The 20,125-nt window shown below is 43.5% G+C and overlaps 1 protein-coding gene across 1 annotated transcript in view; it reads right to left on the bottom strand.

Moving 5' to 3' along the window:
• Positions 1 to 1,130: 1,130 nt before the first annotated feature.
• Positions 1,131 to 20,125, bottom strand: part of DIAPH2 (diaphanous related formin 2) — a 3,515,124-nt gene continuing 3,496,129 nt past the window's right edge. Inside the window, exon 28 of the mRNA XM_085607749.1 lies at positions 1,131 to 1,336. Within this exon, the coding sequence (XP_085463875.1) occupies positions 1,272 to 1,336 (65 nt within the window). The 3' untranslated portion in view covers positions 1,131 to 1,271. The remainder of the gene's footprint in view (positions 1,337 to 20,125) is intronic.

Below are 20,125 nucleotides of genomic sequence, written 5' to 3'. Positions count from 1 at the left end.
ATTTTAGCATACAATGCATTGAAAGAACTAAGTGACTCCTGACCCTTCAATGAGATTCACCGGGCATCACCTACTTATTTGTGCCTGTTCCCACTAAGATTGTGGAAGAACGTCTGATATGTCCAATACTCATGATCAACATTGCTTCTGTAACTTAAAATGGCAACCCTATTATTGACATCAGGTTCCCACCGTCCCCAGTTGCTGATGCTCAGTTAATTATAACTGGACTTAATAATTTTATACTAAATTCCCAGTGCTATAAAATGAGCGGCCATTGAGTTCCTCAAAGATAGATGACGTGCAAGAGGAAACATGAGCAGGGAGAATGGAGGCAGGAAACAGATATGAGCAAACAGGAGAAAATTTTGACAATCTCTGAAATAGAGGAAGAATTAAAATGCATAATTTTCTTAAAATGTTGCTTTTGACAACAACTTAACACATGTACAAACATTCTTCAGAACGTTCCTTACTGTAAACTTTAAAATAGTACTATTATTCTCCATCTAAATATGTGCATCAGGGTAAGATAATATAGGTGCATAGTTAGAAAATACCCCTTTTGATATGGTTATAACAAAAAAGACCTTCACCTGGTATATTTCTTCATAACTTCTCAGCTATGTCATGCTTCTTTCTCCAGCAATAAACCAAAGCTGATGTGTTCTGTAATATTTCTATAGTTCTATACTGAAAAGCTTGTCTGCATCTTCAAATAATGAACCAGTTAACGATACATTATAAGACACCAAATACCATGACCTTGGCTCTACAATGTATGAGTTTCCAGCCGATGAAAGACGCTTTTTCCTGAAATTAAGTACTCATATGATAAATTCTATATATAAAATCATTCGATTTTTTTTCTGCTATGTACAAATTCAACCCATATTGTAAAACAAATTTGCCTTGTGACATTTAATCTGCGCTACCATTACTATCCCATTTTTCTAAAATTAGAAAATATTATTTTCTTGTACATATATTTATAAAAACAATGCTTGCAATAGTTAAAGCCTCCTTCAGTGGGGAAAGCTGAGTTCATCACAAGGTAACACTAGATTCTGTAACAAGATATGAATCCTTTTCAACGTTAACACTGTTTTCCGACTTCAAAATATGTATATTTTTGCATTATTTTTCGTATGTAACCCTTCATGCATTTAATTGTGTTCTCGCTTGTCATGGTGGCCTTTGCTTGAAGTTCTCCCCTGGTTTCCTCCAAGTGCCTTTGATTTGTGTTTCTGGAATCCTCAGCAGTGAAGCAATCACACAGACACCATGCTTGCGTTGTGGCGAGAACGTGACCTTTCCAAAGGTGCTCGTCTAATATCTGCAACCAAACAAACAAAGGAAAGATCATGAGAAAAAACAATAAGGCGCAGCATGACTTGAAAAAACCAGAGCTACAGTGGTGTCAACCGTCTGCTCAGACGCCTCCGCGAGCCCTTGCATATGTGAATATGTAAATACGCAGCCAGGAGAGGGATCAGAGGAGGGATTCGCGCGCCATCTGCCAGGCGGGGTCAAGAGTTCCACTACCAGCATTAAAGGGCTCTTCTGATCAGAGGAGCAGGGGTGACAAAAGCAGTTGAGGGGGGTGCAGTTTAAGAGCAAGGTGTCCTCGTCAGGCACAAATACGTCATACACTCTGGGTAAAACAATTGTATTGCTTCACACGCAGGAGGATCTGTGTGTTACGGCCATCAGGTTTTTGCACTGTGTGCTGTACAAGGATTGCAACCACTGTCTTCACCAAAGATTGCATAAGTTTGTCTCGTGAATATTCTATGATACACTTATGTATTCGAACTTAGTACAAAAAAAAAAATTGCCATCAGCATGTAAACTCCCTAGGCCAGGTGTCTCGTGACCTAATTGTTTCATGTACAGTTTAGTAAAAGATGGAAACAGCAATGGTCATTGTTGTCTTATTTAGGGCTCTCTCCTGAAGTTTGTGCAGTGTCTCGCAAATCACTATCGTAGCAGAAACTAGTCTGGTTTTCTGGCACTCTTGGTGCAGATACGTTTTAAGGCATGGACAACGTGGGCTTTGGCCCAGGGCCCCAGCATTTCAGGGGGCCCCAGCATTTCAGGGGGGCCCTGATAGAGCCAGCTTTGTTCTGCAGAGTTTTGCCCTCGTGACCTTGTATACATTTTAAACAGATTGTTTAATATACTGTTTTCCTTTCATTTATATTTTATGTGGGTGATGTGTGTGTGTCGATTACAAACATTTTGCAGCGAAATGCTATGTTTACGTTTAATATAACAACCATAAAAAACGTTTATTTTAGTCAAAACAGGATATCACATACGAGAAACGGGAGGGCGTCACAGAGATTATTTGCAGTAATATTAGTGAGCTGTTGCTGTGTTACAATATTAGAAACATAAAGTCACTATCCCAGAATATTAGATGTAAACATATATACAATTTGAAGGAGTCTGTCTGTGCACTGTCAGTAACCTGGCCAAAAAGGTCATGAAAGAGTTGAAATTAGATCATAAATTCAAAGCCATGACTAACAGCGGCCCCCAAAATACATTTGACCCAGGGCCTCCAAACTCCTTAAAATGTACCTGTTTTGGTGTATAAGCACCTGGACATATCACACAGACTTTTAATTAACACATCTATGATAAAATGAGTGTCTCCTGTCTTTCAAACACTGAAACACTTCGAACTTTCTGCTCAAATACTCAAGGTGAATAAATACTCTGAAGTTTCACAGTATGATTTTTTTTCCTTATGATAACTAGAGCTATACTCGGGTCTACTGCAATTATGTGATTGTGCAGCAGTGGCGTTTTCTGTACAATTATGGATTTGTTGCATTTGCCACATTATCCATCATCTGATGCATAATTTACAGATTTCAACAAACCAATATTTGTTTAAAGCTCAAACGAGTCAAAAATTACAAAAAATGCAGCCAAGCGTGTTGCAGAGCATTGGTAGGTCTGTCGTATAGGTTATTGGTCACCTTTCAATTGCATGTTACTGTATCTGAGCGTTGAACTGGCATGACTATGGTAAAACCTTTGCCTACACAGTATTACCATTCTGTAAAATGACAAAATAATGAAGTAATACTATTAAGGAATGTGCAGCATTATGTCACATATTTTTCCTTTTCTTGCTGTATAATTTAATTAAGCTTGATGCATAATTTGACCCTCCCTTGTTGTTCAATTTCAGTGACCCTGGCAATACCGAAGATCGAACTCTACAGAAACCACTAGATCTCTTTGACCAGGGTGAGTATCTCTCTTTGTGTACCATTTTCCAAACCTAAACTGCACTTCCTGTGCCAGCATGAACTGTAGTTTCTCTGAGACAATACTCAGAACGTCCTTGGGGTTTGCTAGGCCACTCAGGTTACTTGTAAAGATAGATTGGCAGTAGTACCCCAACATCTTTCCAGCTTACATTAGCAGGGGCGGCACCTCCGTTATGGCAGAGGAGTGTTCTCCCACTAAAAAATAAAATGATAATAAAACCACTTTATTATCATTTTATTTTTCATTACTCCCAGCCGAGGTTAGAGCGGGCGGGGCCATCCTGCAGAGCGTCACACTCAGGGAGGAGTGTTTGGGCACCTGTAAGTGCGCATGTCTGTTTACCCGACCGTCTCAGGTTGGCCAAACAGACATGAGCACTCATGTTTCTCCAACCGAGCTGTGCTGACCAGCCAGGTTTGAAAAAAGCTCCAGGTTCCCTGGGCCTGAGCGAGCATCAATTCAGCCTGCTCAGGCCAATCACAACGCTGCTCTCATGCTGGATTGCCTCCTTGGAGCCTGTGCAGCGTGACCAGCGTTGGAAGAGGAGCACCGAGGCGGCAGCCGCAGGATCAGGTACTTAAAAAAAATTATTATTTTCCCTCACCCCTGCCCCCGTCACCCTGCCAACTCAAAATTGGAACACCCGCCGCTGTACATTAGACCTAGAAACATTCTGTTTTAATTTGTAGATTGTCAATATCGTTTACATATAATTAACCACACTCATGTGTTCTAAATTATCATCCATATCCTTACTGAAACGTATATCTATAAAATATTCTTCTCTGTCAATGGTTTAATTTACATTCTGCATCCAGAGCATCACAGCTCCATCAACAGCCTCATCTCACTCAGTTTCCTTTGTAAGCACTAACTTTGAATCAACTGTTTTCACCTACCCAACTCCAAACATCACTCAACACCCTGACTAAACATGTTTCATCACTCATCCACATACATTCTCTGTTTCATAAACCAGTCAGTAAAGTAGTGTAACACAAAATGATTGGGCCTCCTTCAGAATGTGAAGAGGGGTCCCTTAGTCTTCTATATTTCCCAGATAATCATTGACCTTGGGATGGATGGGGATCCCTGAGAGGCGGGGGGGGTGTCTCTGAGAGGTTGGGGGCCCCCTGAGAGATTGGAGACCCCTGCTTCATCCTGATTCTGTACTTTCCACACAGACCATCCAATAATTCACAAACTCAATATCAAAATAAAGAACTCTGCACTGCTTAATGCCAATCACAATATGGAAGTAACCTCCCCAGCTGGACAAAAGTTTGAACTGGCCTGTCTGCCAGCATTTACCTTCAACAATTTTTTTCTGACTGGAGTTACACGCCACTGTAGCCATAAAGGAAGGAGTAGGCAAGGCCTCGCTGTGATAAACTTCACTCTAATAAAGCACAAATACCTCTGAAATAAAGTGAGGTCTAAACCATTTTTTCATTTGTGCACAACCAATCTGCACAATTATTGTATATCTAATAACCATTTCTATTAAAAGATTCTGGGCCTGATTACGATGTTCGGCGGACATTGTTGGGGTCTCGGGACCAACCGAACTCCGGTCGGCGGTCCCGACACAGCTATTACAAAGTAACCGCACATGGTGCAGTCGCATACTCCAATTTCTCTATGGGAGCTTGTGCTGCAGCCGTAAACTGGCCGCAGCACAAGCTCCCATAGAGAAATGGGAGTTTCTGTTAATCCCTTCACCGCGTGGCAGGCACTCAAGGTGCCTGCCACCAGTGCATGCACCTCAAGGTGCCTGCCACCGGTGCAGGGATTAACAGGGGGCACCATAGGTCCCCCCTCTACCCCCAACCGGAGGCCGTGGCGGAATGGGGGCCCTGTCCGGGGCCCCCAAAGTAGCTTTCCGACAGGCTTTCCATGTCGGAAAGCCCGACATGGAAAGCCCGACACGGAAAGCCTGTTGGAAACCAGCATCGTAATCCCGACAGCAGAAACGCCGTCCTTAGGGATTACAGTGAGGCCTCCATTTGGCCGGCAGCTCCTTGAGCCTGTCGGAATCCAGCCAGAATGACCGGCCAGTTTTACTTTCAGCCGCCCCCATTGTAATGCGGCGATCGAAAGTGAAACCTATTATGTCGGTCGGAGGCTTTCCAACCGACATCATTATAGGGCTCTAAATATTAAAACAAATATGAATTCACTCACAATTTATTGTGATCCTAATGGCTGATACCTGAAACATTAGGGCTATGAATGTCTGTAAAAGTGAATGCCACATCCTGCCTACAATATATTTGCTTAGTAACTTTTAATGCAGCTTGATAGCATCGGCACTGTGAAAGGATGGGCACCTTTCAGGTCGCTTTTAGTAACCTCAGCAACTAACCATGTCTATTATCATTTTCTTTTTGATGAATAGTTAAAAATAGACTTTTAGAACTCAGATTGCGATTTATTTTTGAAAACCAATAAGCTTTTACTTTGACTTAGCAAGACAAAACAACAAAAAAGTGTGAGAATTTGTGTCATTGCGTGAGTGATTGCGCAATGGCTGGCGGGACAGCTTTAACTAAAGCAGCTTTTTAAGTGAGTATGCATAGTCTTGTCTTTATAAGTTATGGACTTGGAAACCTGTGTATTGTACTGTGTAGGAGGAAATTGGGACCATTATTTCTGCATCCGCGAATGAAGGAAGCTTCAGTTGCATGACTAAACTGACAAAACTAAATAACATGAACTCTATATTTCCAGCATAGTGTGCAACCATGACCGGACCCACTGATGTTTGTACTTTTGTTTCATAGAGGCTAATGTTACTTTTGCCCCACGACTAATGAATGATCATATAATCAGTATTGCGGGAGTTTCCATTCACGATGTACATGGAGACCAATCTTTTGCTATCTGGCAGGCATCCTTTGAGAAGCTGAAAAAAGTAAGGACAAGCTTAGAGTCATCCTTGTATTTGTGATTAGAACAGAGATTAGCCAGAAGTGACTTCACGTTTACACTGAACTGGAAAACGTTATGTTAGCCATGAAGTAATAATGTACTAGTGCTATACAAACCAACTACACATTTTACAAAACCCACACACTTTTGGGAAAGGAGATAGGATAACAAAAGAGACACAAGTACTGGAACCAAAGGAAAGGGTGCTGATATCATGGTAAGATACAGTGATAGTGCTGACAGGAGCAAATTACAACTACACAGGGACATATATACTTTTAATGACCTACACAGCACATTAAGATCCTTAGTTTAGGAGTATACCGATCCCCAAACCAGAAGTCTGACATTAGAATTAGAGTTAACTTAAACTCTTTCTCCAATTCAGTAAGCCCCTTAGGCCCAACACATTCAGTCACACAATAGCTCTTCCAGCACCTAGGATATGACAGTCAAGTCCCTTGCAAGTACAGTAGAAGGTCCACTTTCCCCAAGCAGACAGACAGACTGACTGACATAGTCAACACTCGTTAGGAGGAGGGTGAAATGATTGCGTCCCCCACTGTGATCCACAGGCAGAGATACGTCAAGAAACGCTCATCCTCACACAGGCTTAATCAGTCAGTCACAATGCCTCAGTCTTTTTTGGACTGCAGCTGTAGAGAAATTCTAAAACTCAACACATCAACAGTCATACTATTTAGCACAAGACAGAAGAAGCAAGATGGCGGCCATGTGTGTCAGCTGATCGTAACCCTCACCCAATCCAGCCTGGAATGCAGTGTAAATATCTTTGCGGAAGCCCGAAGGCATGATCCCTGGAACTAGCGGTTGCCTTTGGTGGCTCGGTCGGTGGTTAAGCGAGGCACGTACACCTGTCTTGCTACGCTCACATGTGAGGGAAGTTCAGCGTGCCCTGCTATTACTCTGTGGCGGCAACTCCAGCAAACGTGGCAGTAGGAGAAAGAGAAGGTTTCAGAGGAGTCTGGCCCACGGACAGATGGTTCTAAAGGCAGCAAAAGCCCAGAGAATTTGTGGCAGTACAGCTCCCAGAATGGGAGTAATTGGAGCAGGTGCAGATCGTAAGAGGAAATTTGGGGGTATAAGCCGTGGTGACTCCGCTGGCAATACGGAACTATCTGCCTGGAAGAAGGTGGAGAATCAGGAATTCAACGACCCCAGTAACTGAGTAACTGGCCCAATGGGGCAAAAGTCAAATATTATAGAATTATTAAAGAAACTATGCTCACAAGAAATAAGGCAGGGGGCCCAGAGGGGCCAACCTCAACATCTGTCAGGAACTGGGCAGGAGCACGAATCTGATCAGTTGGTAGCCAAGTCTCCCCAGACAGGAGGGGGTGCCATATTGCAGGCACTGAGCGGCTCCACATCATTGCTTGTAGGGGGAACAAGAGTGGGAGTCAAGGAGTTTTAAAGATTCGGATAGAGTCCTGATGGAAGAACAGCTGGTTTGGCCTCCTACATGTGTTCAGGGATTGCCAAACCCCACTCTCACAGTTGGATTTCAGGTCAGTGAGAATGTTGTTGTTGTTGTTGTGGGCACATGTTTAGCTGCAGGTAGACACTAAGTGGGGCAAAATCCTAAATCCAGCAGGCCTGATGGGGGAGGTGATATCCCTAATAAAGAGCTAATATGCGACATGGCTAGTGGGACAGGGGTGTGCCCAGCTAAGGAGAATAGTCGAGCTCAGGGTTCAGAAGGACCACAGCCTAAAATTAAGGTATCCGGCCTGAAGCTTCTTAATGGAGGGGGGAAACCTGGGACTTGGTCTAGTATAAATGCAACTCAAGCAGAGAAAATGGACGGAAATAAGGTAGAAAGGGCAAAAAAATTAAAAAGGGAGAGCCCTCGAGGTCATATCAGAAGGGAAAGCACATAGTCATTGGCAAAACTAGCTCTGACACAGAGGTCACCAAACATTTTTTTTCATTGTCCGAGAAATTGGAGGGGTCAGATTACGACACAGATCTCTCAGAAGATCAATCTGTGGATAACTTGTCTAACGAAGCGAGTGACTGCCCAAGGTGCAAGGATTGGTGATGGAAGTAACTTGTGTACAATACGGAAGAGACCCAAAAAAGCAAAGTAAAAGCTGCAAGAAGGTCTGGTAGTGGGGGTGACCTGACATAGGACATTTCATCTACACAGAATACTTTTGAGAGTTCTGCAGGGTCCCTAGACGATCCTACTCATGCATAGGATGGACTAGTTGACATGCCCACCCTAGAATCTATCTACCAAGGTATAATGTTCCATCAAGAAGAAATATGTATTGACATTCAAGGAGCTCAGGCTGCAACCAGGAAGCTCCAGGGGATCGTACGGAAAATTGCTAAAACCTGCTTGGAAATAATGGAGAGAATTTCAGTGATAGAGGACCGGACTGCTAAGCTGGAAACTGATCTTGGTGGTGTGAAAAATCCAACCACAGCATATGAAGCACAGTTAGTTGATGTTCAGTGGAAACTCGAAGAGTTCGAGACCCGCCAATGTCGAAACAATCTAAGGGTAATGGGGATGGAAGATGATATGGAGGGCAGTGATGCTAGAGTTTTCGAAGTCGATTTGTTTCAAAGGGCCTTTCCAGAAGTTGAAAGCTAGAACTGGGAACATGAAATTTAATGGGCGCATTAATATTCACTAATGTTGAAGCAGGTAGGCCAGGAGAGGAAATTCCCTAGCCCCAAACCTAGGGCAATGTGATTTTTTTTGCAACTGTCTCTTGAGGCAAGCAGTGTTTGAAAAGGCTCACCCCATTCTAAAAGTTGCATAGAAGGTAATTTCTTCTTTGTTATGCAGGATTTTTTGCGATGTTACTTTAGAGTGTCATTGGAGGCTGAGACATCTGATAAATCTATTTCAGGATGAAGGGGCACAAGCTTTTTTTTATCAATCCGGCAAGACTTAAAGTTATTTACAAAAACAAAACAGGTATGTTTTATCCAGAAATCAGATCCAATGAAAATCTTCAGAATTTGTATTAGGGAGCTTCAGTTTAAAGAGGTGGTATGTGTGGGAAGAGTTAAGTATAATGTTTGCTAGTAGTGACCAAATTTGGGCTTTTCGCTGCAAAGGGGTCATTTATTCTCTTTAGAGGGAGACAGAAGGCTGGCTCGGGTTACTTGTTAGAAGGTCTGTATTTCTGTTTACTTTTTTCTCTCCTTGCCTCCTTCTCTATGATGGATATCCAGGACATGGTTCTAGGAGAAAAGAGGGTGCACCTTCCATCACACAGACCTCTACCCATCTGCTTTACGATGGTGTAAGGGTTGGGTAGAGGGGCGTGGTGGGGGAGGAAGGTGGGAAGCGAGTTGGGGAAGGGTGGGGTTGTTGGGGGCGATGGTGAGGGTGACAAGGTATAGTTTAAAAAGTGCAACTAGACAAGGATATAGTAGGTTTACAGTAAACATGGCTTCTTTGCAGTTCCTGGAAATTGTATAAATAATTGGAGTACGGAGGAGTAGTTTGGTGGTTTTTCCCCCATAGATCTGTTAACGGGGAGTAAAAATGAGGGATCAGTAGGAATAACAGGTCTGGCAAAAGACTGGCCTTTCAAATTATAAAGCGAATTATTTCGATTGGCAAATATTAAAACGCTATGGGTATTCACTGCTAATATCCAGGGATTAAATGACAGACTTAAATGCAGTAGAGTGGCTGAAGGGATGAGAAAACTAGGGATAGATATCATCTGCTTGTAGGAAGTACATACTGCAGTGGCCAAAGGGGCCTTGTTGGAGACCCTATGGTATTCTCTTCTGAGTTGTACCACACAGGGAACTACTATAAGGGGAGTAGCAATATAAGCTAGAAGGGTCGTGTGTGTGTTTAAGCCGAGCGCTTCAGATTGAGTGGTTCACTTTGGTAGAATGTCAGGTGAAGGAATTTGCTTTACTGTTTGCTCTATAAATGGCACAAATCTGGATGAAGCACAAGTTGTTGAATATTTGGATGTTGAGCTTGCTACATGGCCAATCCTTCTCTTTTTTTGTGGGGAACTTAACTTGCAAATAGATAAAGTACAGGCAGCATTACAGGTAGCGAGGTATATGGGCCAGGAGCCAGCAGTATATAGATGAATTCAACAACTTCTGTAGACTCACGGCTTGATAGATGTCTGTGCGAGGCTTAGTCTCCAACCTCTGACTATAATTTTTGTATATGTATGTACAACTGGATTACTTCTTGATTTCAGCAAGCCTTGTGTGGGGGGGGGGGAGAGGAGGGGCACAGATAGAAAAAGTACTTTCAGATCATAATCCACTCATGTTAGAACTTCAAACATGGACGTTCGACAGGGGGTGCTACTGAGTGTATAGAACATATGAATAAGTGGCTGAGAGGATTCTTGAACAAAACCAGGTCGACTGCAGCAGTGAGCAAATTATAGGATGCATTAAAAGCAGGGATTGGAAGAAACACTCAGCGTTGGTCTTTATAAACAAAGACCTCAGGTAAATCAGATAAAGGAGGCATATAAAGATCTGGCTACATTGGAATAGGAGGACGTTGAGCTGACTGACAGGTCAGAACTAATTGCGGTCATGCAAAAAAAGCAGCAGAGATTTTGGCACTCCATACATGACAGAAGGAGGTCCACAATGGCTTAAGTGCTATCAGGGGTAGGGATGGGCAACTGCTTAATGCACTGGAGGCAGTTGTCAGCATCTTCGAGGAATATTGTCAAAAAAGCTTTACCAGGAAGATCAGATCCAAACTTTTAGTATGATTTGGCAATATCTTGATGCAGACAATGAAGGGGTGTTAGAAGATAGCAAGTGGACAGCTTTAGAAGCCCTTATAACATTAGAGGAGGTAAAATTGGCTCTTGATTCTCTGGCTTCTGAGAAGACAGCGCAACCAGATAAAATCCCTGTGGAATTTTATATAGTGTTTTATCTGGTATTGGCAAAAGATCTGCTTGATACATTTCTCAAAGCACAGGGAAATTGTTCTGCTCCAACCTTATGGGCAGTCACCAACATCATGGGATTTCTAAAGAAAGGGAAGCTTCGCTGGATCCCGGATCAAAGAGGCCGATTTCATGGATTATTAGTGATGGAAAAAATATACAATAAAATACTGGCTAAACATCTTGGTAGGGTTATGGTCAAATTTGTCTCGCCCTGGTATCACGGTTTCATCTCGGGAAGTGGCACAACGGATCATATAAGCCAGGTCATGATGTTATTTGATATAGCAGAGTTTCAGAGACGCTCATGGCTCTGCTCATGTCTCCTGGGGTTATCTCTGGGAGGTCCTCAAGAGATGGGGGCTTGGCTTTTTGCTTGGTATAGCTATTCAAATGCTATATCAGAATCTCACTGCCAAACTGCAAATGATGGAAAAGGACTCTTAAGTAATTAAGTAATTGAGATTACTAGGGGGACCAGAAAGTGGTGTCCCTGCTCTTGCCTATCATTCATACTCTACATTAACCCTTTCTATTTCGTTTTGATTGGAATAATGTAATAAACCTTCTGGTTATACAAGGTTGTGGTACAAAGGTATTGGCAAATGCCGATGATGTTGCTCCTGTGACATTGGACCCTGGATGCACTATTGAAGTAGAAAGAGAGGCCAAGATTTTTGGAAATATGTCAGGCTATTTGCTGAATAAGAGCAGGACTCAAATAGTATATAATGATGCAGTATGCCTGAAGGATGCTGGAGATGGCCGGTAAATTCTATACACACAAAATCTACCAGCTGGCTTTCTAGTGAGCTGCCACTAATTTCAGCAGACTGAGACCAAACTATCTGATAAGATGATCACCATCATTTAATGATTCAACTTTATTCATTCTTTTTCATGTTATTCATTCAATGTTTAGACAAGACAGAAAATAGAAACCACTTCATAACATTAACGCAAATTACAAATAACAATCAATTTTTCAATTTACAGACAGTTATGATACCATTCCAGTCATTAGCAGCAAACACATAACAATGCAAAAAGTAATCCATGCCCATAACATTCATATAGCAAAGACGGATTACAGACCAAAGGGGAAATAACTTCACAAACAACAAATGGTGTGCAATTTTGGTACAGTATTTTCCTTGTTGTTATACATTTTTAAACTAAACTTGACCCCTTATGGTACTTTGTGTGTATAGCTTTGAATAGATTGGCAATTTAATAGGGATAAGGGAGAGCTATTTTTAACATTTGTAGCTATGGCAATAGCCCATATTTGCAGTTTGGAGGGAAGCAGAGCCCCCTTCCTCTGAACAATGGTTAGCTAGGTTAGCTAGGTTGCTCTCTACTCGTGTTATGTTATGTTATGTTAAAATGACTTCTAAAGAGCATAGCTGCCCCAGCAATGCGACTTTCCAGCGCTAGACCAAGAGCACTTGGTACAGGAACAATACATTCACAGACGGAAAGCAACACAGAGATGGAAGAGCTAATTAGAAAAGACATTTCCTGAAGTTGAGATGGTTATGAGTTTTCCCGGGGTAGAGGGGCAGTTTGTTCCTGAGGACAGGGGCTATGGCTCGGAAGGAGCATCCTCCTGATCTTACCCTCTTGACCCAAAGAACAATGGCTAAGATGAAGTCAGCCAACCAGAGGGACCTAGATGGCAGATATGGTGACATAAGATCAGCAAGAATGTGAGCACCTTGGGAGTGGAGGATCTTCTGGGCGATGCACAAGGTTTTAGAGTGTACATGCTTGTCCGCAGGAAGCCAGTGGAGGTTCTGGAGGGGCACAGCAGTGGAACAGAATTTTGGAAACGAGAAAAAGCAGTATTTTGGGTGGTGTGAAGTCTTTTTGTGACTGCTTTGTTGGCTCCTAGGTACAGGACATTTCAATAGTCTAGGTGAGACAAGGTTAAGGATTGAATAATAGTCTGCCTAGTTTGGGGTCGAAAAAGCCAATGATAGGTTTGAGTTTGAGGCTTCTCAAAAGGTTGAAGCAGGTACCTGCCAAAGATTTGGCTTGGGCCTCGAAGGCATGAGTATCATCCATCCATACTCCTATGTTCTTAATGACCGAATTGGTCTTGGGGGGGGGCGGTTTGAGGCTGACCGGCAACCAGTATTCTCCCCAGGTGAGGGTGTATTACCTAACAGAAGGACTTCAGTTTTGTTAGCGTTTAGTTATAAACAATTGTTATTCATCCGCAGAGCAAGCATTCCTTAATGAAACTTGTCCTGTCTTGAGTTGCTTTTGCTGAAAGTGAAAGTATAAGCTGGGTATAGAGCCCGAAAGATGTTACAACCTGCACTAGAGGTTGGATGTAAATATTGAATAAGGGCTGGTCAATGTGGAGCCCTGGGGGACTCCATGTTGCAGGGGTTGTTAGTGGGACACAAATTGGGGAGCTATTATCTGAAAGGAGTGCTTGCTCAAGAGAGAGCTAAACCAGGTCAGGGCTGACCCTCGTATCCCTATATCGTATAATCTCTTAAGTAACACATTAAGTGACACTCTGTCAAAGCAGCGCTTAGATCCATCAGAATTAGAGCCGATAAACTGCCCTCATCCTAGGCACTGTGAAGTTTCTCTGAACTGATTAGAGTGCAGATTCAGTGCTATGGTAAGGCCTAACACCATTTTGGGACATTTCCAGGATATGTTTTTCTTCTAGAAATTCTGTCAATACACCATTGACATGTTTTTCTACTACCTTGGCTAAAAAAGGATGGAAAGAGATGGGGGTGATAGTTTTCTGGCGTGGCCGGGTCTAAGGAAGGTTTTTTAGGCAGAGGGATAACTTAGGCATGCTTTCAGGCAAAAGGCAGCATAGCAGAAGTCAGAAGGCGATTAATGATTTTTAGAAAGGATGGAAGTAAAAGATCTTGGAGTTTTAGGATAAGGTTGGGACTAATAGGGTTATCAGGAGAGTTAAATTTGACTTGGTTGCAAAGAGCTTGTAGAGAGTCATGAATGAGTGGGAAAATACGCTCAGCCCTGGGGCATAGGGGCTTAGGGCCTTCAATATAGTAGTACTGTCCATCAAATCAGGAGTAATGCTTGAGGAAAAATGCGAGTAGATGTCCTTAATTTTACCAATGAAGTAATCTGCTAGTTTGACATACTGGTTGGCAGAAGCCTCCATAGGCTGCCCCGATAGAGCTGGTTTTCTTTAGGTTTCTGTTCAGGCCCGCTGAAACACTTTACAATGTTTTAGCGGCTACAAGGGTCTCATTAAACAAAATATTTTATTTTGACAGGACCCAGACTAGCAGGGTTAAAGAGCTGACGTAAGCCACGGCATTACCATGTTTTTGGCAGCTTCCATGTTGGAGGCCAATTGGGGAGGGCTGACACAAACAAAAATGTAAAATTCTTGTAAATCTATTTTCTGCCATGGTCGTTTCAGAATAGTGTTGGGGACCAAGGTGCATTCCTAGAGTGTAATGTTGATAGTCATGGGGACCATATGATGGTCCGTCCAGGACAAGGGCCAGGGGGTAGAAACATGTTGATTTCTTCAATTTGAAAACACAGGGTTGAGAAGATGGCCAGCAGAGTGTGTATCATCTGGAGAGCAATTTATATCAATATAAGGGTAAAAAGGAAGAGAGGAGCTCTGATTTGTACCTCAGTGGCTAACTGGGATTCTAGGGCAAACTGTGAAGTATGAGTTTGGCTCAGTAAAAATCACTTTTTCTCTTGTATGTCTATACAATAAGATAATGAATTATATATAACTGATGATTTCTTGCTTTATAGAATCTGTTTAGTGGGAAGCTCAACAAATAAATGAAATGATAAACGATAAAGGAAAATGTACCACCCTCCTTATTTAAACCCATTTGCACCTTTTGTTATAATGTTGGAAATAAAAAAAATTAAAAACATACTATTTAGGGCACAATTTGTCAGTGCATACCTCCACTGATGACCCTCATGGGCTAAACCATATTCACAGAATCAATGTGTTGAAAACTCACATATGATAGTGCACAATACAAGTTGCTTTCTAGCCATAAACTGAGAAAATTCTTTACCTATGCAGTTTGGAATGTGTGAACAGACGAATCTGTGGCACACGGACAACAGCTAAAGACACTTTCTTATGACTGGCAAAACAACTTTTTTTAACATAGTTGTTTCACCACTGTAAACATACAGCAGTGTTTCATTTTTGAAACATTCACACCACAGCAGTGCTATCCAAATAATATAATTTTCATTGTTAGATCTGTTACAGATATATGAAGGCCACACACAATAAAAATGATAGCACAGACTATATATTTAGAACAAGCTTGTTTTCTAATATTAAAAATGTTTAAAACAGCTAACTTGAAATTAAGAATACCGATAATTTATATAACAGCTTTCTCATGAAATGGTAACACTAAAATTAAATTATGATGCATTAAACTGACTGGCACTGGTGGATATTCAGAGTACGATATATTTGCCTGCAGGACAGATTGTGTTTTCCAACTCAGAGTAGATTTGGAGAAAGAGTTGGCAATGCTCAATTTCACATGGTATTGTCTAACGCGCACTGGATATTTTTTGGTTATAGTCAAACCTTGGGCATCGGAAACCCCTGATCTGCTCATTGAGGGAATATAATCTTGGAAGGTGTGCTGTTGAAACCTGAAGGCTACACAGGTGTCATAGTCCTGGGCACAAGACCACTCTCTCGAAGGTGAGACAAATGTCACAGGCTCTTACACAAGCCCTGCAATTCATAGGGCCTCGTTATAAGGCGCATGCAAAATAGGCATGCACCGCCCACCTTGTGGTTACTAAAACAATGGTTATTTCATCTCTGAGGGAGGGTTACTGGCCAACTAAAGGTGAGACCAGGGGTGGTGTTCTTAATAAATAAGGAACCCCCACGTTATCTGTAATTCTAGTTCTGATTCCCCTGGTAATGCCTCATTCCTCCCCCCCCCCCACCAGTATTTCATCTAAAGACCAAATCTGCTTTCAGTAGGCTGAGTAACAGTGTGAAACACCACAGAGCCATGGAGTTACTGTGCATCCAAAAATAAACAAGATGGCAAGAATGTCTCCAGGAATTGATCTTTGGCTACTCCCCACCAAAACCTTAGTTCTAGATAATACCCGCCTCCCCGTAAGAGGGTCAGCTCAAGGCACATGGGGTAAGATCTTGCCTCATCCTGGTGCCAATGCTCTTGAACAAACTTGACTTATGACATCCAAAACTAACTCTTCCCTGTTCAAGCAGAACTTAAAATAATTCTTGCTTAAAGAATATTTTTAACTTGTAAGGAACAGGGTAGGGTATTTAGCAAACACAATAAATATAATTACTCCAGGGTAAAGTATTTATTGCGTGTAGTAAATTCCACTTATTTTGGTTTTACACTTGAAAAATAGGCATAACATGGAGAATCAGAGTTTACCCCAGTGAATTCCACATCTTTCGTCTTTTTTTCATGCATTTCCCTCACTAAATGTTAGCAAGTACAACCTGTCAGAATCTAACCGCTGAACCTCCAAGGATGGGATTGTTATCACATAACTCATCATTCCACTATTAAAGCAAATTCCTGTTTTCACAGGGCTTTAGAGCTGAACTTGTAATCAGGGCCCTGTGTGGGTTTCCTTTGAGACCAGACTGTGTCAGCCAACCTGTGAATGCATCTGAGCGCAAGGCTGAATGTTTGACCCATACAAAACGCCCAACTAATAATTAATGCACTGGTTGCCAATGGCATTCTTACCACTACTCAGTAATTGAATCTCTATTACATAGAGGATAGGGAAGTAGCAAGAACGAATAGGGTGCTAGTGGGGAAATTAACAAAACATTAGATCTCAATTTAACTGGTGCACCACGTTTCACCGACCACTTCCTTTTTCAATTAATAAGTTTCTTAACATGAAACATATTTTGTGTGTGTTTTTTAAAGGTATTGGGTGTTATCGGTCTAATCATCAATTCTCAAAATCCACCTCGTAGAACAGAAAATTAGAAAAATGTTATGCAAGGGGAAAGCCAGAAGAAATGAGATTTATTGCACGAGGCATGGTCTTGCATTCAAAACACACGGAGTATTTATTAAAGATTAGACGGTGTCCATAGGAAATCCTTCGTGATTAAAAGCTGCTTTCATTCCTTCCAGAAGAAGTAAAGAGCTGGCGCGCGGTCATTAAATTTCCAGGTATCTGCCAGAAGAAAATTGTTTTTTTGCTTCAGAGGAAGCAGAGTACCTGGCTCAGCAAGAGGAAGTCAGAAATTATGCATGCAGACGGCGTGAGTACACAGCCTCGTCCCCATGGCACAGGGACAGCTGTGCGGAGCTAAAAACCCGGCAGAGAGAGCTCCTTCTGCAGAGCACATTTTCGGCATTTAACTGCTTGTCGCTCATAAGAGCAGCTTCTGATGTAAACTGTCGGCTGCGGCAGATGCAGCAGTTACGGAAGATAAACTGCGCGCTAAATAATGGAGCAAAGAGTGCCAGCAGTTTCGCAGATATTTTAACACTACTGACGAAATTGCACCGAATGTGCTAAGGGGGTGAAAACGGGGATCTTCGTAAATATTTTTTACAGTATCGGTTGGGGTTCCTGCGCATTGACCACGTAAAGCCTTAAGGGAAAACAATACCACGAGTTAAAATGGCGTCTGTAGACCGTTAGAAGAGATAAGAGTGATTTGTATGAGACTGGACAGAAAGAATGAAGACGAGCTCTCGCGTCATTTACGTAGACCTCTTGAGTGACATAATAAACAAGGTTTGTGGGATTAAAGGGAAGGAGGCAACAAAAGATTAAAACTCTCCCCGCAGGCCGCGATGGGGATTAGCGCCATCGGATTCTATAAATATGTAAATATAACTCAATGAGTCACAGGCAGAGAGTGTTGTAGGTGGAGGACGCTAATCAGGGAAAGTGTTACTAACGAGAGAGAGCGTGCTCATTACCTCCTCGTCAGCCCTCACCGTCCCAGTCCTAACTACATGAACCTGGACCGGGACGGGTGTTGTGTTGGGCCCTAGGCCCTCATGCTCGGCGGCAATGACGGAGACAGACACATAGCTGGGGTAGTGGGTTAACTGGCCTCAAGCACGTGCGCTCGGCCCTTTTATTATCCTAGTCACCTGTCGCGGACGATCACCAGTTCACTGTGGCACCAGCCTGGGTGCTCGATGGATCCAGCCTGTTGACGGCTCTGCCTTGAAGTTGTTCTCACAGTCTTTTCTTTGCTTTACTTTCACGGCGACAAACGCAGTTGGAATTCTTGTGGTTCACCGCTAGATGTTGCCGTTCGTCTTTTAGTCCAGTCCTATTCTTCATCGGTGGCGTGTATTCTGTTTTGGCAAAAGACGGGCCGTTCGCAAGACACCCCTCTCACCAGGGTGCCCCTCTCACAGGTGTTCCCCTGCCACGGGATATCCCTGAGGCCCTCTTCATCAGATCTATCCTGGGTTGAGTGTCCTGTATCGTGTTACTCCCATGCCGATAAGCGGGTGCGGAGGAGACGACAAGTTTCACCTCAGATTCCACAGTCAGACCTGGAGGGTAGCTGTTGGCTCCTGTCTTTGCGCGCGACGTCTTCATCCTCCTGGGACCTTTGCTGAAGGGCGGCTGATGACCATCTCTCGTCGCGGGGACACTCTCTCTCACTGGCATCCCTGAGGCCTTTGCCCCTGAGTCACCACGGCTGGCATTGACCAGTGTCCGCGTGACCCCAAAGGTGGATGTTCCGAACGGTCCGGCCTGCTCACCTCTGCAGATCCCAGGTGTGCTGAAAGCATCGTCAAGCAGATGATCTTCTCTCTGTGCCCCGGGTGTTCTTCAGGACTTGCGCTCCGTGTTCTGACGCTTGTCACCTTCCTTGTCTCTGAGGTGTGAGTAGTCTTGCCACACTCTTCTCTCTTTCCTCTATTTCTTTCTCCGTGAGTGTGTCATGTCACTCTGACTTCTCCTTTTGTTGCAGTGTAAACCGTGCCACTCAGATCTCTTTCTTTCCCCTTTTCTTTTAGTGGCAGACGTGCCACTCCAATGTCATCTTCCTTCTTTTCTTGTAATGGCAAACGTGCCACTCCAATATCTTCTTCCCTTCGCTTCACGACCTATTCTGGACCGTTTCTGTTCTCCTCATGGTCTGGCCAGGCTTCTCCATGCAGCGCGCGCACTCTGCACGTGTTCCCCCTGGTCTTGTCCTCGTCCGAGAACACTCTCTCCATCTTCCTCAGCATTCCGAGTTAGGGTCGTGACCTTCTCTTCATCTTCTCCTTTTCACCAGTTACTTTGGTTGAAGTTCGTGGAGCCATACTCTTGGTCCACTTCGTTCTTCTCCTGTTCACCAGTTACTTTGGTTCTTCTTGAGCTTCTTGGACCACTTGACGGTCCGGGCTGCCGATCACTGTCAGGATACCTTCGGTCTTGTCGTCAGACCTCTTGCTCTGTAGCTTCACCGACCCGTGCGTCGGTCACCTCCTTTTGCAACCCCTGGCGGGTTGGCTTCTGTGGTGCGACCAGTTGGCAGGTCGGCTTGGCCTTTGTGGTGCGACCATTTGGCTGGTTGGCTTGACCTTTGTGGTGCGACCATTTGGCTGGTCGGCTTGACCTTTGTGGTGCGACCATTTGGCTGGTCGGCTTGACCTTTGTGGTGCGACCATTTGGCTGGTCGGCTTGACCTTTGTGGTGCGACCATTTGGCTGGTCGGCTTGACGAGGTGTGTCACGTCGTGTGACTACCTGTGTTCGCTGCCTTGTCAGGCGCTGGTGCACGCTCATCTTCGTACCGTCGTGGTACCTCTTCAGTGTAGCGTTGCTCCTTGTTCCGTGTGATTTCTTGATGTGGTGGCTTCTCGTCGCCACTGGGTGTTCCACTGCATCCTTGCCCGCCAGTGTCGGATGCTTGCTGCGCCCATCCTCTTCAGTGGGTTCCTATCCTATAGGCGCTGCAGTGTACCTTCTGCGTCCGGGGTA

The sequence above is a fragment of the Triturus cristatus genome, chromosome 5_2, assembly GCF_964204655.1.
Source record: "Triturus cristatus chromosome 5_2, aTriCri1.1, whole genome shotgun sequence".
In the NCBI taxonomy this organism is placed as follows: Eukaryota; Metazoa; Chordata; class Amphibia; order Caudata; family Salamandridae; genus Triturus; species Triturus cristatus.
This window is presented reverse-complemented; position numbering and strand designations above follow the sequence as displayed.